The sequence below is a fragment of the Carlito syrichta genome, unplaced genomic scaffold, assembly GCF_000164805.1.
Source record: "Carlito syrichta isolate Samal-C Ts95f unplaced genomic scaffold, Tarsius_syrichta-2.0.1 Scaffold303103, whole genome shotgun sequence".
Classification (NCBI taxonomy): domain Eukaryota; kingdom Metazoa; phylum Chordata; class Mammalia; order Primates; family Tarsiidae; genus Carlito; species Carlito syrichta.
Window position 1 is genome coordinate 53455 of NW_007247199.1, and position 25303 is coordinate 78757.

The 25303-nt window shown below is 50.6% G+C and overlaps 1 protein-coding gene across 4 annotated transcripts in view; it reads right to left on the minus strand.

Moving 5' to 3' along the window:
* Positions 1-4470: 4470 nt before the first annotated feature.
* ABAT (4-aminobutyrate aminotransferase) overlaps positions 4471-25303 on the minus strand; it is a 102181-nt gene continuing 81348 nt past the window's right edge. For all 4 annotated transcript variants that reach the window (XM_021712137.1, XM_008057667.2, XM_021712136.1 and 1 more), the window contains 9 exons: positions 24723-24815; positions 23811-23873; positions 22474-22537; positions 21538-21686; positions 18344-18481; positions 16176-16343; positions 14782-14928; positions 8885-8996; positions 4471-7524 (listed from right to left, as the gene is read on the minus strand). In XM_021712137.1, coding sequence (XP_021567812.1) covers positions 7403-7524; positions 8885-8996; positions 14782-14928; positions 16176-16343; positions 18344-18481; positions 21538-21686; positions 22474-22537; positions 23811-23873; positions 24723-24815 — 1056 coding nt within the window. In that variant the 3' untranslated portion in view covers positions 4471-7402. The remainder of the gene's footprint in view (positions 7525-8884; positions 8997-14781; positions 14929-16175; positions 16344-18343; positions 18482-21537; positions 21687-22473; positions 22538-23810; positions 23874-24722; positions 24816-25303) is intronic.

Genomic DNA, 25303 nt, shown 5'->3' on the forward strand with positions numbered 1-25303 from the left:
GGGCAGCGAGACCTCATGTCTACAATAAATCAAAAAATCAGCTGGGCGTGGTAGTCGCGCCTATAATTCCGGCTACTTGGAAGGCTGAGGCGGAAGGATCGCCAGAGCCCAGCAGGTCGAGGCTGCGGTGGCCGGGAGCAGCCACTGCACTCCAGTCTGGGCGACAGAGTGAGACTCCAACTCAAAAAAAATAAAAAATAAAAAAAATTTATTTTAGTCTTGAACCTGTGGGCTCAGGCAATCCTCTCGCCTCGGCCCCTCTCGCCTCAGCCCCCCAGAGTGCTGGGATTACAGGCTTGAGCCATTGCACCTGGCTTTTCTGTCCTCTTGATAAATCCTGCTGTCTAAAAAAAAAAAAAAAAAAACAATGGTTACTTTCTTTGGGAGAGCATTGGGGGTGACAGGGTGGTTGAGACAGTTTTCCACTTTCAACTTTATAACCTAGAATTGTTTAAAATTTTCACAATGAGCATGTCGTTCATCTTGCATAAAGACAGACACTGTAACAAAAACAGTCTTTCATTCCTTACTCCTCCTGCTAGCTTTCTAGGCCAAGAAGAAAGTTTCTCAAGCGTGAATTCCGATTCTGGGCCCAGAAGCTGTGTAGACAGGAGACTGCAGTCATTGAAAAACATCCATGATGTCACCACATGGGTCGCCTGCAGAGTAGCTTGCCTTCCTGTCTGCTGAGAACCGTCTGGACTTAAGTGCAGGGGACAGGGTGGTCAGCTGGCATGTGACAGTCATCTGCACATGGAGAAGAAGGCACAGCCCAGTGGTGGCTGTTGTCCTTCCTACACTAGTTACCACAAACGGGACTGACCTTGTCATGGGGCCAGATGTCTATTGCCTTGCCCACCCCACCATTAAATAACTGCGTTTCATGCACTCCCCAGAGCAGACTTGGTAGGCATGTCTGCTTGCAGGGGACAGACTGGAATGAGCTATCCACAAAACTAGGGGTGGTAGTTTTCTCTCTGTCACTGCTTTATGACTTCTGGGCTCACAAGTTCCTAAACGGAAAGCAGCAGGGCCCCTTTGAACTCCAGGCAGAGTCCAACTTTTATGGCCTTGTTTTGATCCTGCGGCATTCAACTGTAAAATCTTGCCTGATTAGGGTTAATCGGGTGGTGCCGACTACCATCTGGCCGTGTTTGTACCATCTTGAGGAACAAAACATGCATTTTACTGATTAACAGTTGAAATATACTCCCAGATTCAGCTGGGCCTGTACCTGTGGTAGGAAGTAGATTTTCTACTGATGAGTAGGAACTCAATGGTGAAGAAATAATATTGTTTAGAATTGTGTATGAGACGCACTCAGCCATGGAGAAGAGGCAGTGAAACTACCATACATTAAACACCTACTATGTGCCAGGCAATCATTACATGATTGCATTTAACCCCGCCAGCAACACAAGGAGAGCCCCAGGGAGGCAGTTGTGCGCCACAGGGAAGCGCTGACTTCTGAAGGCAGACTTCTGGCTTGCTTGAACCCCAGCCCTGCCAAATAGCACTTGGTCCAGGCAAGCATTCAAGACATGTTGCTCTAATCATCCTTTATTTCCTCTTTTTTTTGAAGATAGGATCTTACTTATTCTGTTGCCCAGGCTGGAGTGCAATGGTGTGATCATAGCTCACTGCAGCCCCTTCCTCCTAGCTTAAAGGATCCTCCTGCCTCAGTCCCCAGCATAGCTAGGACTACAGGCATGAGCCACCACACCTGCTAACTTTTAAATTTTTTGTGGAGAAGGGGGTCTCGCCATGTTGCCCAGGCTGGTCTCGAACTCCCGGGCTCAAAAGATCCTCCTGCCTCTGGTTTCTAATGCGCTGGGATACAGGTGTGAACCACCATGCCTGGCCTTAATTATCCTCATTTTTGCAGAATGAGGCTCAGAGAGGTGAAGTGACTTGTCTGAGGTCACCCAGCTAGAAGAAGGAGCAGAGCTAGGTGACTTCACCGCCTCCTGTTGCCTCCTTACAGGGAAGGACAGAAGATGGAAAGCAATGATTCTTTAACAGAGTCATGGACCTTGTAGCTCAGGCGTCTTCAACCCATCTGCCTCAGGAATGTGCATTCTGGGGCTCACACTTATACCGACTGAGTCACATTGACCTCCCAAGGCCCATGGCCAGGCTGGCCATGAGGGAGCTTCTTGAGTGTTTGATGGTCCCTGTCCTCAGCTAGTCCTGAGCTGACTGCAGGTATGTGCATGCACGCACACACATTTGTCTACACATCAGTGTGTGTGCATCAGATCTGGACTTCTAAGCTGTGTGAGTTCATACAGTTTCCCTTGACCTTCAAGCTTAAGTTTCTTCACATTAATAACAGACATGCAAGGACAGTCAGTCAGTCCTCACTGCATGTCGCGGTAGGTTCTTGAAAACTGGAACAGGTGTGGTGGCTCATGCCTATAATCCCAGCACTTTGGGAGGCCAAGGTGAGGGGTTGCCTGAGCCCACAGGTTCGAGATCAGCCTGGGCAACTTGGCAAGTCCTCTTCTCTACAATAAATCAAAAAATTAGCTTGATGTGGTGGTGCATGCCTGTAGTTCCAGCTACTTGGAAGGTTGAGGCGGATGGATTGCTTGAGCCCATGTGTTCAAGACCAGCCTGGGCAACTTGGTGAAACCTCATCTCAACAATAAATCAAAAATTTAGCCAGGCGTGGTGGTGCATGCCTATAGTTCCAGCTACTTGGAAGGCTGAGGTGGAAGGATCACCTTAGCCCAGCTGGTCAAGGTTGCAGTGGCCATGAGCATACCACTGCACTCTAGCCTGGGCGACAGAGTGAGACTCCAACTCAAAAAAAAAAAAAAAAAAAAAAAGAAAAAACTTGAACTGCAAGTAAGACAATGTCCGGCAGGTCCTCAAATAATGTTTGTAAGAACGTTGATGAGGAAAAAGAATCGGTTTTACTATGAACCAATCAACAACTTTAAATGAAGACTTACTACTGTACATGCCTCAAAGGGTTGTGAAAACTAAAAGCACCAACAGCATGTTTACACAGAAATGGCTCAACACGTGATCACTATCATTATTTAGATGTGATACTTAATGATCATCTTGAATGGTAACTATTGCCTTCCAAGGCAAGTGTGGATTCATAGACCTGGTGGGGGTCAGAGATGGGAGGAACCTTGGATGTGGGTAGTCCCAACCACAGGTCCTACCGTTGAGACAAGTGAGGGCTACCGAGGGCTGTGGAGCATCGGTGGGTGAGACAGGCCTCAGATTTGGGCCCAGGTCAGGACACTGGGAGCCTGGAAGAACCAACGCCTCCTCATGCCAGCACCCCCAGCGCCTTCCCCACGCTACTTCTGCCTGCCAGTTTATTCCAGTCAGCAATCTAGAGAGTCTGATCTAATTGGTTTGGGCTAGGGGCCCAAACCGTTAGAACATTTTAATTTATTTGATGATAGGGTCTTGCTCTGTCGCCCACGCTGCAGTGCAGTGGCTCACTGCAGCCTCCAAATCCGAGGCTCAGGCGATCCTTCTGCCTCAGCCTCATGAGTAGCTGGGACTATAGGTGTGTGCCACCATGCCTGGCTAGTTTTTAAATTTTTTATCTTTGCAGAGACTGAGTCTTGATATGTTGTCGAAGCTGGTCTCAAACTCCTGGCCTCAAATGATCCTCCCACCTCGGCCTCCTAAAGTGCTGGGATTGCAGGTGTGAGCTGCTGCACCCAGCCAGGATTTTTAGAAGAGCTCTTCAGGGTGATTCCTAAGTACATTCAGTGCTGAGAATCTCTGTCCTGCATGTTTTAGATTCTGTCGCTCTTCGTCCCATGATGGTCCTAGTCCAGGCCCTCAGGCCATTGTCCTGCCTCCCTGCACTTCCCAGTGAACACTCAGGATCATCCTAAAATGCCATTCGGATGACTCCCTGCTCCCAACTTTCAGGGGCTCCATCACCAGCATGGACTCTCTTGGATGGAGTCCTGCCATGCCCCGGCCTGTCTTCAGGTGTGTCTGGTCTCCCCCTCCTGTTGTGACCTAGTAATAATACCGAGCTCCTCAGAGCTGCCAGCCTGCCCCACCTTCATCTGGCTCTCCCCGTGTTCTGGAAAATCCTCCATCCTACAGGAGTGTTCCTGATTAGCTTTGAAGATAAGACTCTAGGCTGAACTCCCCCTGGCTGCCTTTGTGTGTCTGCAGCATCCTGTGTCTCCCCGGGTCCTGGTCCTTCCCTGAGTTGTCATGACCTTTACCTTGCTGGACTGTGAGCCTCAAGCAGGGACCACACCTTGTCCACCCCTGAGTACCTGCCCCATGGCTTGCTCTCAGTTTACTTAATGAAAGGAATGGCCTCATGGTGCTTCCTGAGCCCAAGGCTGACTTATGCAGGGAGAGTGTTCCCCCAAGACATTCTCGAGGCATACAGTAGGTGCTTAATAAGTACTCATTAAATAATTATTTAACAAAACCGTTTCTACCCCAAAAAAGTCCACATTCACTCTGATGTTTCCATTATAAATATTTTTTAAATTTAAGAATACTAATTAACACAAGAAACAGATTTAATTCATGGAATTATGCATGTGGTCATCAGTTACTTTGTGACATGTTAATTTCTGTATCATGTATTGGCACTGTCAACAGAATACTGTAAACAAGCTCACTTTGTATGTGTGAGTCTGCGATGGTCCCTAGTACGGTTTTCTACCATGAACTGATTTATAGAGATATAGATAGGTATAGATACGTGGACATAGTAAGGCTGTGTACAATTCTGCATGGTTACTGAGTGTCAGTAAAAATTATAAAAAAACACCCATTTATAATAAAAGTGAGGATGTGCTAAGACTTGCTATTACTGGACCTTGTTTTCTGTAAAAGTGACAAGACTTGCTAGACATTTACTAAACTCTATGGCACTAATGTATAATGGAGCAATTTCCGGACCATCGGCCAGCCGCAGATGGACTTCTCCGTGGGTTCTGCCCTGGACAGTAGCCTGTCCGCTGGGCTCCCCGCATTTTCACCAACATCTTCCGCGCTTCTGGTCTTGAGCTCTGCTGAGAATTCTTTTCCTTGAAATTTTTCCAGCTAAATCCCCACCTCCCAAAAGAAGATGTCTCAGGAACTCATTATGCCCTGAGTCAACAAGAACTTGTTGATAAATGGCTTTAAAAGTTTTACAATAAGTAACTTCCCTTGGTAAGGAGTGAATAAGAAGTCTGGAAGTGCTTTTCCAGACCAGACAATTTCATTTCCTTGTCAGTGCCCCGTGGGAAAGAGAACAAAATATTGGTGGCACTCTCTCCACCGAAGAGAGCCCAGTTTCTGGTTGTTCCCTGGCTTCGAACCTTCTGGACTCCAAGAACCTTATTGAATATTGGCATACTTCAGCTAGTACATGAATCGTGGTTTGGTTTGCATTTTGCTTGTTTGTGAATAAGGCCTTGAACCTTGGGATGTTGCCTATGGACTCTGGCTCCCCAGGGAATGGTGAGAGGCCACGAACTGAGGTGCCTCTGCAAGTGCCGTCCCCTTTCTGCCACACCCTTCCTTGCCCTATCTGTTTGGTGAACTTTTGTTCATCTGCAAAACCCTGCTCCAATGCTCTCTTCTCACTGAACTTCTCTGACCCTTAGGGGGCCTGTGGTTCTCCCTCTGATTTCCTGATGCTCTTACACGCGCCTCTGTTATAGCACTTGCCACTCGGCTTGGTTGACTTGAAGTCTGTTGTTTCCAATGGGATGTGACCCCGAGAGCAGGCCCTGCGTCTTCTCTTGTCTTTGTATTCCTGGGACTTAGCACAAGGCCTGGGATAATGCAGGCATTTAATGGAAGTTGGAAGAATGAATGATGCGTAAATGAATAAACAAACGAGTGAAACCTTGCCAAGAGAGGGAGGTGTACATCTCTTCTGGCAACGCGCATGGCTGTAACCATGGCAGGACTCATTAAAAGTGACGGATTAGTGCTGACTGTGGGAATGCAAGGTGAACCAGAATTCATGGATCTGTCCACTTGACACACATCAGCACCTTTCATTCCTCAAAAAAAGTAGGTCGATGACCAAGTCTGCTGAGAGGTGGAAGCTTAAAAAAAAAAAACCCCACTTTGAGATCTTTGGATAATATTAAAAGAGCAAAGTGCTGAATCAGGAAGCTGGTTATGCCCATCTTCCAGAACAGTCAACCAGGGCCCCAGGAGAGGAAGTGGCTTCCTTCTGGACAGAGAGCATAGGCCAGCCTTTCTCAGTCTACCCACCGAGTCGTGCTCCATGGCTGTCCAACTATTTAGTGCTTGTCTTAGGAGCACCTGAGGTCAGATCAGCTCCCGAAGGTCTGGCCTCCAGCGGAGACACTGTAGCCTCAGCTACAGCCCAATTAAACATTTCAGTATTGTCATCACTCTCTGTCACATCAGGAAAAGATCTAACTTGGGGAGGGTCGAGCGCAAGGAAACCACCTTGAACCGCACGGAGCTCAGACGACTTGAACTCATGGCTCTTCCCTCAAGAAGAAACCCCACCCAGCTCAGGGGTCTGCCAGGACAGGGGCGAAGGCTGGATAAGCGAAAGGGAGAGAAAGAGCCTCCCAGGGCGAGGGGCCCAGAAGTCAGATCCCAGGTGCCCTGGGAGGCAGGATGGAGTGGTGCCGCTGCCCAGACCCTGGCCTCGTGTGTCCCTGTGGGCCTCAGAATGACTTCCTCCTGCTCAGGACTAGGCTGACATTTAAGGGAGGACAGAGTTTGGGGATGGAGGATGTCACATAGGAACCATCGGTGATGCCAGCTGGAGGTCCCCCGAGGGCCAGAATTCCCAGTGGAGAGGAATCTCCAGGGTGCTGAGGGGTGGTCCTAGTCCCGGGGGGCAGAAACCCCTGCCCCCACCCCAGAGTGCATCCTCATGTTCCTCCTTGACTGCCTCCCGACCATCCATCCAGTCCCTTGAGAAGTGATCGTAGGGTGTGCCCAGAGCTCTGGGGCTGGGTGAGGAGGTGAGGGTGTTGGCGTGCGTAGGGGAGGGGAAGCCAGTGTTCTTGATCACAGAATATGGCACTCCAGATGGAATGGAACCCAGGGGGTCCGGCCACCAGTCCCAGGAGCAGGTGTGACTCCCTTGACTGGCCTCCAAAGACTCATTGGGGTTGGTCGAGTGTGGGCAGAAATATGGCCAGGAACCTCACGGTCCGTCCCAAGACGATGTCCAGGGCTCAAGTGGAATCTCGGGGCATCAGCCAGCGTACTCCCCTAGCTCTGCAGGGGGAACGTCAGCTCAGCCCCCCCCACGCCACCAGAAACAGTCCCTCCCCACAAATAACCCTCGCTTGATGCCTTTACCTCTGACACTTTTTAAGTGAAAACATGAATTAGGCAAACTAATCAATTGGACAACTGTTGAGATCAGGGCTTTCTCAGAGTGTAGCAGAAATAAACGGCTTCTTTACTTGAAGTCTGCCAAGATGTCGCTGAAGATGTTGAGGAACAGGTGAGCGTGGTGATCCCTGAAGACCAACGTGGGACGGAAGCGGATGGACTTGTCGCCGCAGCCTCCCAACACCACACCTGGAAGGAGAGGCGGGAAGCGGGTCAGGGGCTGGGCTCTGGGGTCGCGCGCCAAGAGGGCTGGAAGGGCCAGACACTGCCGACCGCCCTCAGACGCCCGACGCCATGCCTCCTGCCCAGGCCTCTGCCCGTCCTTCCTTCCTCTATCCTTCCAGCCATGACTCCCCTCCCTCACTTCCCCCCTCCCAGCTCTGATAGCTCTGCTGCCCTGAACTGGGTCTGGCGAGAGAGATATCTTAAGGTAGAGTCCAAGCCTTCCAGAAAGCCACAGAGGGTGGGAAAAGCAAAAGGGCGCACAAGTACATTCCAGGCTGATTCGGAAGCCACCTGCACTGGAAAGGGACACCCTGTTCATTTTATTTTATTTTATCTTATTTTTAGTTGGAGTCTCACTTTGTCACCCAGGCTGGAGTGCAATGGCATGCTCACGGCCACCGCAGCCTCAACCTTCCAAGTAGCTGGAACTACAGGCATGTGCTACGGTGCCTGGCTTATTTTTTGATTGATTGTACAGATGAGGCCTCACCAAGTGGCCCAGGCTGGTCTTGAACCCCTGAGCTCAGGCAATCCTCTTGCCTTGGCCTCCTCCCAAAGTGCTGGGATTACAGGCTTGAGCCCCTGCGCCCAGCTGGGCGTCCCTGTCTGGGCTGTGAGCATCTCTGAGACGACATTTTCTCATCTGAGGAGGAGGTTAATTATCCCTGCTCTTTCGAGGCTGCCACAGGGACTAGGAGATGGCACGGGCAGGCCTGACACTGTGCTCGACACACAGTGGGTGCTCCATCCACAAACCCAGCACTCTGCACCTGAACTTCGAGTGTCCCCTAGCTCTCAGGACACAGTCTGGACTGCGAACCTGATCAGCAGCTGTGGGCTTGGCAGCCCCCCCCCCAGCCCCCCCCCCCCCAGCTCCACCCCCACAGGGGCCTCCAGCGAGCTCTCTTTCTCCCACTTCTCCACCTCTGTACACTCCTCCCTGCACTCGTCCTTCCTCTTGCCCAGAAGGCTCTTCCTCATGTGGCCAGTCACTGTTCATCTGTTAAGACTTAAGGTAAAATGCCACCTCCTCAGGGAAGCCTTCTCTGACTTCCTGGCTTGGACAGCTTCCCCAGCTGTTCCCTTTTTGCTTCTTCCCGTCCTCCCACGACTTCTCATGGCAGAGGGATGTTTGGGAAATGCTGTCACCCCTTTCCCCTGACTGCAGGCTTCCTGGAGGAAGGGTCTCCTTCACTGTGCCTTTCTCTTCTTTTGAGAAAGATCTTTCAGGCTATCTTTATGCCCCCTCCCCACCTGGCAATACTCTGCCCACATCAGGCCATGCTGGACCCGGTGGAGCCCCTCACCCACTTGAGCCCCTCACCTTTGTTTCTGGCGATTAAGATGAGTTTGTTCCGTATGGATTCGTCTGGAGTGTCGAAGGAGCAGAAGGTGCCCCGTCCCCTCACTCTGCTGATTAACTGGGGGTACCGGGCCTGTGGTGAGAGAGAGAAGCCGCGTCAATGCCTGTCACCTGCACCAGCTGGGCTTCCTCAGACACCCCCACCCAGTCCCGCCTTTGGGCTCTGATGGCTTGGCAAGACCACTGGGGTGGTGCCTAGGAGCTCTGGAGACATCCAGGTTCAAAGCCCAGCTCTGCCTCTTTCTCACTCAGCAACCTTGGGCGAGTGGATTAAGTGGCCCATGCCTCAGTTTCCTCTTCTGTAAACTGAAAGGTATAAATAGTGTTGACCGCCACAGACTGGGGTGAGACTTTAGCAAGGTAAGGGTCATGTGTCAAGTCCAAGTGCAGGGCCTGGCACTTGGTAGGTGTGCCACAGAGGTCCACCATGTCTACTGTTAGCTCTTCTAGAAAGGTGGTAGCTCTTCCAGAAGAAGGAGTGCTTGTCATCACTCAAGGCATTGAGAGGAGGGGAGTCATGGGTTGAATAGTACCCCCTTCCCCAAGTTCATGTCCACCTGGAACCTAAGAACATGACTTTAGTTGGAAATCGGGTTATTATTTAGGAAGGTAAAGATGAGGTCTTAACTGGGTTAGGGTAGGCCTCTTTAAAAATTATTGATTAATAAATTAATTTTTTGGTTGGAGTCTCTCACTCTGTCACCCAAGCTGGAGTGCAGTGGCACGAGCACGGCTCACCTCAGCCTCAACTTCCTGGGCTCAGGCCATCCTCCTGCCTCAGCCATCCTCCTGCCTCAGTCTCCCAAATAGCTGGGACCACAGCCACCATGTCCGACTAATTTTTTGATTTATTTGTAGAGATGAGGTCTTGCTATGTTGCCCATTTGGTCTTGAACTCCTGGGCTCAAGCGATCCTTCTGTCTCAGCCTCCCAAAGTGCTGGGATTACAGGCATGAGTCACTGTGCCTGGCCTGGTGTCCTTATAAGAATTTTTTTTTTTTTTTTTTGAGTTGGAGTCTCACGCTGTCGCCCAGACTGAAGTCCACCGCAGCCTCGACCCGCTGGGCTCCGGCGATCCTTCCGCCTCAGCCTTCCAAGTAGCTGGGACTACAGGCGCGCGCCACCACCCCCGGCTGATTTTCTGACTTACGGTAGAGAGGAGGGCTCGCCAAGTTGCCCGGGCGGGTCTCGAACCGGCGGGCTCAGGCAGTCCACTCACCTCAGCCTCCCAAGGCGCGGATGACAGGCTGAGCCACCGAGCCCGGCTACGAAGAAAACGCTAACGCAGAGACACTGACCCGGAGGGGAGAAGCTACGCGATGGTGGCAGCGGCGTCCAGAGTGACACGCCTACGAGCCAGGTGACTCCAAGGACCTCCTTTAAGCCCCCAGAGGCTGGGGAGAGGCTGGGGACAGATTCTCCCTCAGAGCCTCCCAAAGAAACCCAGCCTACTGACCCCATAGCTTTGACCCTGGCCTCCAGAGCTGTGAGAGAACACATTCTGGTTTGAAGCCATCCAACTGGTGGCAGTTTGTCCTAGCAACCCAAGGAGACTATACCAGGCACCGAGCCCAGAGGGTTTTGGTTTCTCCCTGCTCTCTGCTGTCCACAGGAAGGACAGGTCCTGGGGCAGTGCCGGGGGAGTGAGTCTTGTTTCTTGGTAAAAACTGGAGACACAGTCCTGCTCTGGGGTCTCAGAGCCAGGCACTGTGCTAGGTGCTTCCATGTGCAACCTGGGGTCCTTGGCCAGGAAAGAGGGGCCGCTGCAGTCGCCAGAGATGAGGAAGCAGCCTTGGACGTGCCTCCAACTCTACACTTGAGCTTGATGATGGAGATCTGAACACACCCCTCTCTCCCATCGGAGTGTGGTCCTGAGGAGGCTGGAAGAAGGTCTCTCTCAGACACCTCTTGGGGTCCTTGTGACACACACACGCGCACACACACGCGCACACACGCGCACACACACACGCACACACACACACACACACACACACGAGGGCCTGTGCCTGTAACTAGCGAGATCATGCAGGCGGCCTCCTCCCTTCTCCCTGGGCCGGCACACAGCCCTTGTTCCATTTCACCATCCATCTTGCTGATGGCTTCGGGCCTTAGGGACCTGCAGTCTGCTCAGCCAGCTCCCAAGAGCCAGAGGCCAGCCTAGTGCTCTGAAACCCTTGGCTGTGGATGGCCTTTGTGTGGAGTCCTTCTGGGAAACACCGCCTCCACCCTGTCTCAGAGCTGGCTGCCTAAGTTGGGCCTTGAAGTCCCCTTCTGCCCCAGGACCTGCCCTCATGACTTAGGAGGCAGAGCAGGAATTGGGACATCTCAGAGGCTGGGCCTTGTGCGCTCATGACCCGACTCAGGCCTGCAAGGCCCCTCTCTTCTTGTTCTTAGAGACAGGGTCTCGCTCTGTCGCCCAGACTTGCGTGTAGTAGTACAGTCATAGCTACTGCAGCCTCGACCTCCGGGTCTTGAGTGGTCCTTCCGCTTTGGCCTCCCCCAGTGCTGGGATTACAGGTGTCAGTCACGAGTCGGCCTCCTTTCTGTTCTCCCGTGCCACACTGCCCTCCCCGCCTGGCCTGCACTCTGACCGTGACCCTCCATTTGTCCTCCTGCCCCCGGGCCTGTCCTGGAACATCCCAGATCCATCTGGACGCTTCTCTCTTCCCCAGTGGGCCTCTCTGTGTTCCCTTCTGGGCCCTGTGCCAGCTGTGAACACTGCCCTGCCCTCCTTATCTCCAGAGCCTGGCATGGCACCCATGATGATGGCTCATGAGGAAGGCAGCTCACAGTCCATGTGACCCGGCAGGAAGCAAGATGAGGTGCAGCCCCAGAAGGGCCAGCTGCCTGCCTGGCCCACACCTCATGGCCCACGATCGGCACAAACTACTCCAAGCAGGGCCCAGATGTCTCCCAGGAAATAGATGCCAACTGCCACTTCTGCCCTCATAGGACAGTGACGGCCCAGGCAGGAAGGGAGGGTTCAGCATGTGCTGAGCCTTCCCTAAGCCCCCGACCCCGCCCCCCACTTAAATTCCAATCCAGTCCAAGAAAAGCCTATTTCTAGATTCCATCCAGAGCAGTACCAGTTGGAGGGGCTTGGCTTTTTTTTTTTTTCTCCTTGAGTCAGGGTCTCATTTTGTTGCCCGGGCTGGAGTACAGTGACACGATCACAGCTCACCACAGTCTTGACATCTTGGGCTCAGATGATCCTTCTGCCTCAGCCTCCTGAGTAGCTGGAACTACAGGCCTGCACCACCAGACCTATATATTTGATTTTGTGTAGAGATAAGGTTTCATTGTGTTGCTCAGACTGATCTTGAACTCCTGGGTTCAAGTAATCCTTCCACCTCAGTCCCCCAAAGTGCTGGGATTACAGGCGTAAACCACCATGCTTGGCCAGTCTTAACTTTCTTTTCCTTTTTTTTTTTTTTGAGTTGGAGTCTCACTCTGTCACTCAGGCTGGAGTGCAGTGGCACGCTCACAGCCATTGCAAACTCGACCTGTTGGGCTCAGGTGATCCTTCTGCCTCAGCCTTGCAAGTAGCTGGAACCACAGGCATGCGCCACCACACTCGACTAATCTTTTGATTTATTGTAGAGACGAGGTCTCACCATGTTGCCCAGGTTGGTCTCGAACCCCTGAGTTCAGGCAGTCTTCTCACCTCCACCTCCTAAACTGCTGGATATGAGCCACTGTGCCCAGCCCAGTCTGAACTTTTTTCATGGCTTCTAGCTCCTTCCAAGTCTTTGGAATCAGGCTAGGCTTTGCTGCCTGGGCTCAGGCAAAGCTCTCACCTCTGAAGCCTCCATTTTCTCACCTAGAAAATGAAGATAATCATATTTTCCTAATTTCAAATTTTCTGAGTTAGGGTTGCCAGATAAAATACAGGACGCCTGGTTCAATTTGAAATTTCAGATAAACAACAAATATTTTTTTTGGTATAAATATGTCCCAACTGTTGCATGGGATATACTGATACCAAAAAATTTAGTCTCTGTTTCTCAAATTTAACTGTGTTGTGATTTTCTAAATCTGATGCCCTACTGGGGTGGGGGAGAAGCATTTTCTGGGACTCCTGACTCAGCTCTGTATCGGGAACCAAGTCCTATACTTGCTCCTGGCCTTTGGACTTCTGAAATTCAAATTGAACTGGGAGTTCTGCTTTTATTTCCCCTAATTGTGGTAGCTCTATTCTAAGGATTAAGTGAGATAAGATACTTAATACAATGGCTGGCATATAGCAAGTTCTGTCAATAGAAGTTGCTGTTTTTTTTAATTTAGAAAGCAGCCTTTATTTTATTTTTTTTTTATTTATTTTTAATTTTTGAGTTGGAGTCTCGACCTGCTGGGCTCCGGCGATCCTCCGCCTCAGCCTTCCGAGTAGCCGGAATTACAGGCATGTGCTACCACGCCCGGCTGATTTTTTGATTTATTGTAGAGATGAGGTCTTCCTGCCCAGGCAGGTCTCGAACCTGCGGGCTCAGGCAATCCACTCACCTCAGCCTCCCAAAGGCGTGGGATTACAGGCTGAGCCACCGAGCCCGTCTTATTTATTTATTTTTTAACTTTTATTTTATTTTTCTATTTTATTCAGGGCTAAGTATACAAATGTTCATTATGCAGGTACCCTTGTTGATGGGGTGTGTCCTCCCCCTCCCCTGGCAGTTTCCCACTACTGCCAATCCAAAAGCAGAATTTATTGAGAGGACAGAAAAGCTCCCAGAGTGGGAGGGGACCTGAGGGAGTTGCCATGTTATTGTTTTTTATAGAGTGATTTGAGTTCCTCCAGGTATATTCCCAAGAAGATGGAATATTATGCAGCCATAAAGAAAAACAAAATCATGGACTTCACAGCAACCCAGGTGGATTTAGAGTCTATAATACTGAGTGACCTATCACAGAAACACAGATCTGAGTACCACATGTTCTCTCTCATAAGCAGACCCTGAACACTTATCATTATACTACAAGAAAGAGGTTGGCGGCCAGGTGCAATGGCTCAAGCCTGTAATCCCAACACTTTGGGAGGCTGAGGAGAGAAGATTGCCTGAGCTCAGGGGTTAGCGAGACCTTGTCTCTACAAGAAAATAAAAAAATTAGCCGGGTGTGGTAGCATGCACCTGTAGTTCCAGCTATTTGGAAGGCTGAGGCGAAAGAATTGCCTGAGCCCAGCAGTTCGGGGCTGTGAGTGTGCCACTGCACTCCAGCCTGGGTGACAGAGTGAGACTCCAACTCAAAAAAAAAAAAAAAGAAAGAGATTGGCAGTAGTAGGACACTACCAGGGGAGGGGGGCCCATAACATCAATGAGTACCCACACTACCTGCACGATGACCACTTATGTACTTAACTGTGAATTGTATCCCAAATCTTTAAAATAAATTTTTTTAAACAGAAAAAAATAGAAATTTTTATGGTTATTATTAGTAATGTCCTTGATCATGTCAGAGAGGTGAACACTGGCAAAGAACATGGGTTTGAAGTCCATGAGAATCAGGTTCAAACCAGGCAAGTTAATAAGCCCTCCATACCTCAGTTACTATATTGGCACCTAATAGGCTTTCCATAAATAGAAATTGTTAAGCCAGGCATGGTAGCTTGCACTTGCAGTCCCAGCTACTCAGGAGACTGAGGCAGGAGGATGGCTTGAGCCTAGGAGTTCCAGGCTACAGTGAGCTATGATCGTGCCACTGCACTCCTGCCTGGGCAGCAGAGAAAGATCCTGGCTCAGAAAAGAATTGCTGGAATAGCAAGCGTGACGCCGTGCTGAAGAACTCATGTGTGGCCCTGGGGATGCGGGAAGCCATGGATTTGGGTGTGGGTGCCTGGGATAGCCGGGGGCGGGCCCAGGGGGTACCTGGAGGTCCAGCAGCCCTGTGAGCAGGGCCTTCCCGGCATGGGCCGCGTTGTTCAGAAGGTCCTCCCGCTTGATGACGTTGATGACCTCGGCCAGCAGCAGGTTCTTGGACGGGTCCCCCAGCCAGGTGTTGAAGATCCGGTAAGGCTAGAAGGCGGAAGGGGTGGTGCGGGTTCACACACAGACACACCCTGGAAGGGCTGCTTTCCCCAACACGCCTGTCCTCTCTTGGAGAAGAGAGACCAGCCCGGGGCATCTGCCACAGACCAGGGTGAGAACACACATAATCTCACTGAGTTCTTCCAACGACCACAGCCTGTGGGTTGATGCCGCTCCAGGGAGGCCAAGTCAGCCCGTGCCCTGGGGAGCCCCTCCGTCCCAGGGCGAGTGAGACGGCTAGTCCCATAATCCTCATTTTATAGAGGAGAACACCGAGGTTCTGAGAGGCTGAGTGATTAGTCCGGGGCAAATCTGGCTCACAGCGGTGAGGTTGGGACTGGACAAAGGCCACCCACTCTAGCCCCCCATGAATTATCCAGGGTGGCCGTATGGCCCACTGCAACACACTTCCAGCTTCCCTTACTGTGGAGTGGTCACGTGACTAGGTCTTAGTCAAATGTTGGAAACAGAAGTGTCTGTGAGCTTCTGAGAAGGCTACCAAAGACCAGACAGGGGCCACTCTTTCCTTCCCTTCTCTTTCTTTCCTACTGACCAGAATTGAGATGTGATGGCTGGGGCTCCAGGAGCCACACTGGATGATGAGGCAGCCTTGAGGGTAGAAGCTACATGTAGGAATGGTGGAAGGAAGCGTTCTGGCCCCTGATGGCCGTGTGTGTGTGTGTGTGTGTGTGTGTGTGTGTGTGTGTGTGTGTATGTGTGAATTGTATGACACATGGCAGTATAGCATGGGCTATAGTTACAGTTAAGGGCATGGGCTCTGGGTTTGAATTCTGGCTTTTCACTTATAGACTGTGTGACCTCGGACAACTTCTTAACTTCTGTGTGCCCAATTTTTTCTTAGTAAAGTGGAGATTAAAAATAACACCTATTTGATTAGCTTGTTGTGAAGATTAAAAGTATGTGAGAAGTATTGAGGACTGGATCAGGCACAGAGCAAATGCCCAGTCCAGGGCAGCAGCTTGTATGCTGTTAATTATTATTTATAGATAAACAATCTCTCTGTGTGCACAGAAAAATATGTATGTGTCATATACACACAGAGAGAAGTCAGGAGAAGATGGACACCGGAAGCCTACAGAGTCAGCCTTGCGGAGAGAGCAGGGGTGGCCACACAGATAAGCGCTGGGCCCAGGGGACCTCTGTGGCCTGCCGGGTGGCCCCCAGCTTCTCAGGGGTGAAAGGAGCAGTCTGGAGGCAGGGTTGGGCCGACTCACCGCGTTGGGCCTGAGCTCCTCTTTGTGAAAGAAGCCCCCAGTCATCATCTTCTTGCTGAAGGTCATCACATCGGCCGGGTCGTCCAGGCCCCAGTGCTCATGGGCCCAGAACTTGCCGGTGCAGCCTCCCCCGGTCTGGACTTCATCCACCAGGAAGGCGCAGCCATGCTGGCCAAGACAAGAGGGGTGGGGATGAACACCCACCCCTGCAGCCCACTCGCCCCAAGCCCGGCGCCAACTGCATTGACTTATTTTCTGCACTGCAAAGCAGCCCCCTATTCTCGGGCTGGAGGCGGCGACATGAACTTGAGAAGAACAGTTCCAACATTTAGTCATATCTAATATCTGATGCTGAGCTGGAACAGCATCAACAATAAGACGGGAACAGCAAGCGTTCCCTGCACCCCAGCAGGACGGAATGTTAGGCCCAGGTCTCAACCTCCACCTGGTCAGAGAGAACCAGTCCTTCAGCGACGCCTGGCCTGTGCTTCCCAGCCCAGCTGCCCAGTTCTGCTCACCACCAGGGCTCTTCCTAACTCAGTTGCTGAGGTTAAGTCAACCTTGACATCTTATATCCTATAACCTTGATTTGTAAAATCATGGTTATAATATTATGTGTGCCAGTTATGGATACACAAGCATTAAGAGAAAATCACAATATTAACCCAAAGTTTGTTCATTTCGCATCCAAGTTGGTTGAGTATGAACCACACCGGACTGAAAGATGAGGCAGGGTTTCTGGAAAGAAAGGGGACCAGCCTAGGCAATATAGTGAGACTCTGTCTCTTAAAAAAAAAAAAAATTTAGCTGGATGTGGTGGTACAAGCCTGTATTCCCAGCTACTTGGGAGGCTGAGGCAGAAGGATTGCCTAAGCCTAGGAGGCTAAGACTGCAGTGAGCTGTGGTCGTGTCATTGCACTCCAGCTTAGGTGACAGAGTGAGACCCCGACTCAAAAAAAGAAAAGAATAGAAACAAGGACACTGAAGTCCTTCCAGGAATCTCTTGATTGGGAAAGTTACAGACTAATATGGCAGGTGGGAGGCCGGTTTTACAATAAGATTATATCCAAAAGAAAGGAAATCAGTATGTTGAAGAGATGTTTTCACTCTTGTGTTTATTTTTTATTATTATTTTTGAGTGGGAGTTTCACTCTGTCAAACAGGCTGGAGTGCAGTGGCATGCTCATGGCCACCACAGCCTCCACCTGCTGAGCTCAGGCGATCCTTCTGCCTCAGTCATCCAAGTAGCTGGAACTACAGGCACACGCCGCCACCTATCTGGCTAATTTTTTATTTATTGTAGAGATGAGGTCTCGCCAAGTTGCCCACGCTGTCAGTTAATTTTTTGATTGATTGTAGAGACGAGGTCTTGCCAAATTGCCTAGGCTGGTCTCGAACCCCTGGACTCAGGAAGTCCTCTCACCTTGGCAATCCAAAGTGCTGGGATTACAGGCATGAACCACCGCACCTGGCCTCTTGTGTTTATTTACAGTACTAGTCACAACAGCCAAGATATGGGATCAGCCTAAGTGTCCATCAGCGCACGAATAGATCAAGGAACTGTGGGGCACACACGGTGGAATACTATTCAGCAGTAAAAAAGGGGGAAATCTGTCATGTGCTGCAGTACGGATGGAATTGAGGCTGTCACGTGAAATAAACCAGACACAGAAAGGCACATGTCACAGGTTCTCACTCTTGTAGGAGCTAAAAAAATAGTTGCTCTCATGGAGGCAGGAACAGCATGACAGTTGCCAGAGGCTGGGAAGGATAGTGAAGAGGAGGATAAGGAAGGGGTGGTTAATGGGTATAAGAATGCAGTTAGCAAGAAGGAATAAGCTCCAGCATTTAGTGGCACAACAGGGCGACTACAGTTATTGTGTACTTCAAAACAGCCAGAAGAGCAGATTTAAACGTTTGAGGTGATGGATCCTCACCCACTGTGTGCATGCAACAAACTTTCACGTGTACCCACACATATGTACGGGTATTACGAACACAACATTAAAAAAAAAGATTTTAGGGAAGAATGCCCATCCTTCCCCCAAGCTGTTTACCAAGACTCCAGCGCAGAAGCGGGGCGGACGCCTTGCCCTGGGAAGCCCGCCCAGAAAGCCCCACGGCCCCGCCCACCCAGGCCCCACCCGCCCACGGCCCCTCCCACTGACCTTCCTGGCGATGTCTCTCAGCTTCCGAAAGAAGTCGTCAGACGCGTGGTTGTCTCCGCCCTCGGACTGGATGGGCTCCACGATGATCCCGGCCACCGTCTTCTTCTGTTTCCGATATTTCACAATCAGATCCTCCACCTGCATTTCCAAGGGGAAAGCGACAGCTGCTCGCAGAGGCTCTCGGCCCCAGTCCGTGGATGGGCATCCGGGGTCCCGCGGGCCCCCTGAGTTTGTATCGAAAAAGTGTTTGTGTTTTCCTGGGGCGAGTGAGGCATCCGTCAGGGGCCACACGTGTGGGTGGGGACGTAGCTTAGCTGAGACTGGTGCTGGCACCTGTGGGGTACAAACGGGGAACTGGGGACGACTCCCTGAGCCTCTGGAAGCCTCACTTTCCCGATCTGTAATCCGAGCGTGCCCACGGAAGCCACCTCAGAGGGTCTGGAGAGCATGGAATGAGATAATCTGCCACCATTGCTGTCATTACTGCTATATTATACTGTTGCTGTTGTAATAGTATTATTGCTGTTACTGTTGGTATCAGAGTTCTTTGGGGCAGAATCTGAGATATGTCTTTATTTTTAAAACAGTTGTAAAACTCATCTACAGTGACGGAAATCCAATAAGTGATTTTGTGGAGTGAGGCTGAAGGAGGGGGCAGACTGACTCCTCAGACTGGCCAGAGGAAACTTTCCAGGATGATGAGATACCTTTGGTGGGGTGGTGGTGCATTTATTTATCGAAACATATTGAACTGACACTTTAAGGGTGTATTTTGTGGTGTATCAATTATGCGTTAATAAAGGTGAAGCTTCCCCTATTGGGACTATACCCAGAGGAACTCAAATCATTCTCCAAAAAGATACTTGCACACGCATTTTTGTTGCAGCTGTATTCACAATAGCAAAAACATAGAACCAACCATGCCACCCATTGAAGCTGGACTGGATTAAAAAAATGTTGTACATATACACAATGGAATATTATGCCGCCATAAAGAAGGACAAACATATGAACTTCACAGCAATTTGGATGGATTTAGAGTCCATCATACTCAGTGATCACAGAAACAAAGAACAGAGTACCATATGTTCTCACTCATGAGCGTCCTTGAACAATTATCATGATACTATAAGAAAGGGATTGGCAGTAGCAGGAAACTGCCAGGGGAGAGGGGGTTGGGATTGGCAGTTGAGGGAAACTGCCAGAGGAGGTAGGGGCACACCTCATCAACAAGGATAATTGCATAATGAACATTTGTATACCTAACCCTGAATTGTACCCTACATCTTTAAAATAAAAAAGAGAAGAAAAAAAATAAAGGTGAAATTAATTTTTAAAATTTAGCTGTTAACAGTGATGGAGCAGTAAGAAAAGCACCTCACTGTCCCTAAGTGGTTATGTTTCTTGAACTCTTGTTCCAAAGTAGGTGTCATTTTTTTAGATAATGAAAGAACAGCAATTGTGATACTTTATTAATAGTTTCATAATTATACATAATTTGAAAATTCCCAAGACACACAGCCCAATAGACTGACAGGTGAAATCTTTGTTATGCACGGAGAAGGAAAAAACCTCGGCTTAGATGATGGGATTTGCCTTGGTCTCCACCCATCACCCCTGGGAAGCTCTGAGGTGCTATTCTTTGCTTTCAGAGCATCGTCTGCAGTTTGTCATTGCATGGTTCTTTTCCCGTTTATCTGTGCAAGACTTTCCTACTGCCCTACGCCCTCCAATGCCACGAGCCACATGTGGATGCTTGGCACTTGGCTGTAGCTTGACCAACTGCAGGCAATCCTTTTGCCTCAGCCTTCCAAGTAACTGGAACTTCAGGTGCGTGCCACCACACCTGGCTAATTTTTTGATTTATTATAGAGACAAGGTCTTGCCAGGTTGCTTGGGCTGGTCTCTAAACCCTGGGCTCAGGTAATCCTCTCACCTGGGTCTCCCAAAGCGCTGGGATTACAGGTGTGAGCCAGTGTGTCCAGCCTGAAAACATCAAATTAATAATTTAAAATTCCTAACTGGAGGGGGGAAGCAGGAAAGGGAAATAAATAGATAAATAAATACAATTTCTAACTATATGTTGACATGATAATATTTTGGATATATCTGGTTCAATAAGATGTGATTAAAATTAATTTCACCTATTTGTACTCTTACAAATGTGATTTACTAGAAAAGCTATAACGTGGCTTGTATTATATTTCTATCGGGCAGTGCTGTACTTGACATCATTATCTTGTCTCTTTTAGTTGCTACAGAATACCCAGCACCTAGCACCTTGCTTGACCCCCAGTTGGTGCTCAGTCAATACTAACTGTTTGAAAATGATGGTGTGCCTAAGAGGAGAATCAGCAGCCTTTCTGGAGCTCAGACCCAAGCCTGAAGAGTAAGCTATCCTTTTTCTAGCCATAGAATCCTTCTACTGTTTTTGGTGGAGCCTCGGTACATGAAGTGGATCAAAGGGGGTATTTTGGCTGAAGTGGAAGCATGGAGCAATGGAGGGCTGCCTGTTCTGTCTCCCCACTGCAACCTCCAATAAGCCCTAGGACTCAAGAGGCGTCAAAATCTTTAGACTAAAGGATCCTGTGGCATTGTTCTTTCCTGTGAGATACTCTATGTTCCTTTTTTTTTGAGTTATGGTCTCACTCAGTCGTCCAGACTGGAGTGCAGTGGCCGCTCCCAGCCACCACAGCCTCGACCTGCTGGGCTCTGGCGATCCTTCCGCCTCAGCCTTCCAAGTAGCCGGAATTACAGGCATGTACTACCATGCCCAGCTGATTTTTTAATTTATTGTAGAGATGAGGTCTCACCAAGTTGCCCAGGTGGGTCTCGAACCCGCAGGCTCAGGCAATCCACTCACCTTAGCTTCCCAAAGCGCGGGATTACAGGCTGAGCCACCAAGCCCGGCTTTCTTTCAACAATTCTATTTTCTCTTCTCTTAGAGTCACTGAGCTTGCCCCCAAAGAAATTCAAGTGATGCAGAGTGGGGTGATGGTTGCTGGGCAATGAAATCAAGTGTCTCACAACCTTTTCCACTATGAAACATTGAAGACATGGAGGCCTCCCTGTCCCTGCTTCCCCCCAGGCCGCCCTTCCCTTGTGCTCTCCTCCTAGGCTCCGTCTTGGGGTGTCACTCCAGGCTGGAGTCGCGGGATGGGCGTCTGGGGAGTGTGCGGGTGACCTGGTGTTACCTCTTCCAGACAGCGGGCCTCCTCTTGCTGGTTCTCTTTGACAAACTCCTCCAGAGGGTATTTCAGCCGTGGGAACGGTGCGATGGGCCAGTCGAAGGAGGGGATGTCGATCTTGTGAATGGCTTTGGAGTGCGTGGTCGCTAGGCAACCTGGTCCGGCAAAACAGAAGAGAGGACGCTTGGCATGGGGGAGAAGCAGACCGGTCTTTAGAAAGGAAATGTGGGCGCTTGGGTGCAGGCTTTCTAGGTCCGGGGGGGTTGGGATGGGGGGCTGTTGTCTGTGGAACCCCAGTTCTTACATTATCCTGGAGCTGATGGAAATCTGTGAACCCTTATTTTGTGAGCGTGTGTGCGTGTATGTGATAGCTTTGTGATTTTTTTTTGAGTTGGGGAACTCACTCTGTCACCCAGCCTGGAGTACAGTGGCACAATCATGGGTCCAGCCTAAGCCTCAACCTCCTGAGCCCAAGTGATCCTTCCACCTTAGCCTCCTGAGTAGGTGGGACTATAGGCATGCACCACTACACCTGGCTAATTTTTTGACTTTTTTATAGACATGAGGTCTTGCTATGTTGCCCAGGCTGGTCTCCAATTCCTGTGCTCAAGCAATCCTCCCGCCTCAGCCTCCCAGAGTGCAGGTGTGAACCCCTGCTCCCAGCTGCTTTTGCACAGATTAAGCAAGGGCTTTGAAGATAGAGAAGCAAGGGTTCAAATCCTGGCTCTGTCACCAAACGGACTTGCAGAGTTCCTTCCCATCATGAGCCTTGGTTTCCACATCTGCAAAGTGAGGTTAATGGTCCCTGCTCTGCAGGAAACTGTGTGGAACCAACAAGACCACCTGTGTTCACTGCAATGCTCTATCGAAGGTGGCCATCACTGTTGTTGCCGTTACGATTACTTGAAATGCCAGCTTGGGGTCACATGGGTTGCTCCTTACCCATGGTCCTCCCGTGGAAGGCGCCCATGAAGGAGAGGATGCTGTAGTCGGGGCATCCGGGAGCCTAGAACCAAGAAACATCAGTTGTCAGTCCCAGCTGTTAAGGATGGGGTCCTGCAGAGTTGTCCCTACAAACCCAAAGCAGCACAGGAGTCTGTCAGGGACGGGGGGTCTTCCTAGGCCAAGGCCACACACTGGATCCTGAGGTCAAGATCCAGTCCACAGATGTTTTATTTTGCCTACCAATTAAATTTTCACCCAGGCTAGAGTGCAGTGGCACGCTCATAGCCACTGCAGCCTCGACCTGCTGGTTGCAGGCGATCCTTCCGCCTCAGCATTCCAAGTAGCTGGAACCACAAGCGCGCACCAGCACGTCCGGCGAATTTTTTTGATTTATTGTAGAGACAAGGCCTCGCCAAGTTGCCCAAGCTGGTCTGGAACTCCTGGGCTCAGGCAATCCTCTTGCTTCTGCCTCCCAAAGTGCTGGGATTACAGGCATGAGGCACTGCACCTGGCCACAATTTTTTTTTCATTTACTTTTTTTGTGTGTGTGAGACAGGGTTTCACTCTGTAACCCAGGCTGGAGTGCAGTAGCACCATCATGGCTCACCGCAGCCATGACCTCCTAGGCTCAAGTGATCCTCCTGCCTCAGCCTCCCAAGTAGCTGGGACTATAGGTGTGTGCCACCACACCCAGTTAATTTTTTGATTTTCTGTAAAGATAGGGTCTTGCTATGTTGCCTGGGCTGGTCTTGAACTCCTAGGCTCAAGCAATCCTCCTGCCTTGGCCTCTAAAAGTGCTGGGATTACAGGCATAAGCCACTGTGCCCAGCCCTGCCTAAAACTTAATATACAAAACAGAGGAGGCCAGGCCTGCTCTGGTTGAAGCTGGGTGGGGGGCTTGGAAGCCCACCCATTTGTTCTCCCTGTGGCCCCCCTGCTACCTCTGACCCTCAATAGCGGCCTCCTTGGCACTTCTGTGAACTGCAAGGTTCCTTGGAACATTTACATTTAATTAAATGCTCTCCACTACTGGTGGTTTCCAGTCTTTTCTGGTTATTGTTGCTCTAAACGCCCGTGGGGTGAATATTCTTGCGCACACACTCCCACTGGCGTGTCAGATTCTTCTAGAGAATATACTTACACCATTTAGACTTGTCCACTTCAGACAGTTATCCAGGCCAGCCAGAGACCCCCACGTGGCCTTGGTGCCCAGGGAACGGACTTGAGAGTGGGAGCATGGGGGATTCCCCTGAGGAGGGAGGTCCCCTGCCAGCACCAGCCCAAGGGGCACGGCAGCTCCCCTACATGCGCCAGGTAGGGCCCACCACACTTACCTGGTTGATCATGCAGGACTCCAGCTCCTCCTTCGAGAAGCCCCTCTGTCCCCTTTCCTTGCTCTGAAAAGACAGAACAGAACAGACTCTCAGAGGCACCCTGGGGTGGGCAGGCTCAGCTTCCCACCCACGTGGATGTTCCATCCGGACCACTCAGGAGGCTTCCTCAGGAGCTGATCTCACGTGTTGACCTTGACACGTCTGTGTTGAAGTGTGAGGCTGTTCATTATGCTTGCAACGAATGACATGAGTGGTTGAATATATAAGGTGCATTGATGTTCCATCAACAACCACTAAGATCTGTTGGTGTCACATAACCCAATTCAACAGATCTTAGTGGTTGCTGACTACAGAAAATCAAAAACATTGGCTGGGCATGGTGGCACAGGAAGATAGAGTATTCACACTGTGTGGGCTGCCTCAGCCTCCCAAGTAGCTGGGACTACAGATGTGTGCCACCATGCCCAGCTAATTTTTTGATTTTCTGTAGTGACGAGGTCTTGCTCTGTTGCCTAGGTTGGTCTTGAACTTATAGGCTCAAGCAATCCTTCTGCCTTAGCCTCCCGAAGTCCAGGGATGGCAGGTGTTGAGCCACCAGGACCAGCCCTGTCTAAATCTTAATACACAAAATGGAGAAGGCCAGGCTTACTCTGGTTGAAGCTGGGAGGAGGCTTGGAAGTCCGCCCGCCTGATTCTCCCGGTGGCCCCCCTGCCACCTCTGTCCCCCAAATGCGGTCCTTTGCACCTTCATCCCCGTGGGAAGCCTCATCCATGGTGGCCCTCCCTGGATCTTAACCCTGGTACTGTCATCTGATGTGCCGGCTGGCCTGGAGGAATAGTTGGGCAGAGGGTGAGCATGTGTCTGGGTGCTGGGTGTGCCCGCATGTTGTGTGCGTGTGCCCTAAACCTCACCCTGTACCACATGAAGACGGTCTTGAAGGCGTTTTCATTGGAGCAGGAGCCACAGGCCATGGTGATGAGCTGGGACATCCCTTTGGGTGCCACCTGCAATGAGGGACACAGCAGTGAGCCGGGTTCACGGGGACGCCGGCCTTCCCTGGCTGGGCTGTGTCTTTGCAGGGGCCACGCCCAGGAGGAAGGGAAGCAGGGATATCCTGGAAGCAGCTGGGCTAGACTCGGGCTTCTCCAGGGGTGGAAGGGAAGCCCAAAGGCCCCTCGGCTGGCAGAGAGAAGGGAAGAGTGGAAAAGTCTGCTCTGCCCCTCCCTGAGACGCCCACACTGTCCAGGTGGGAAGCCGAGGTTCCCTGTGGCTTTAATCACATTGTAGCAACTAAAACCGAGAAGTGGGGAGGGTTGAGTAACATAAGCTCCTGTGTTCACGTCCCCTGAGCTCCCTCGGTCCTGCACACAAAGAATTCCTTCTTTTCCTTAAAAGGAAGATTCGAAATTCTCTTCATGAAAGAGTAAGCACGAACCAGGCATGGTGGCTCACGCCTGTAATCCCAGCACTTTGGGAGGCAGAGGCGAGAGGA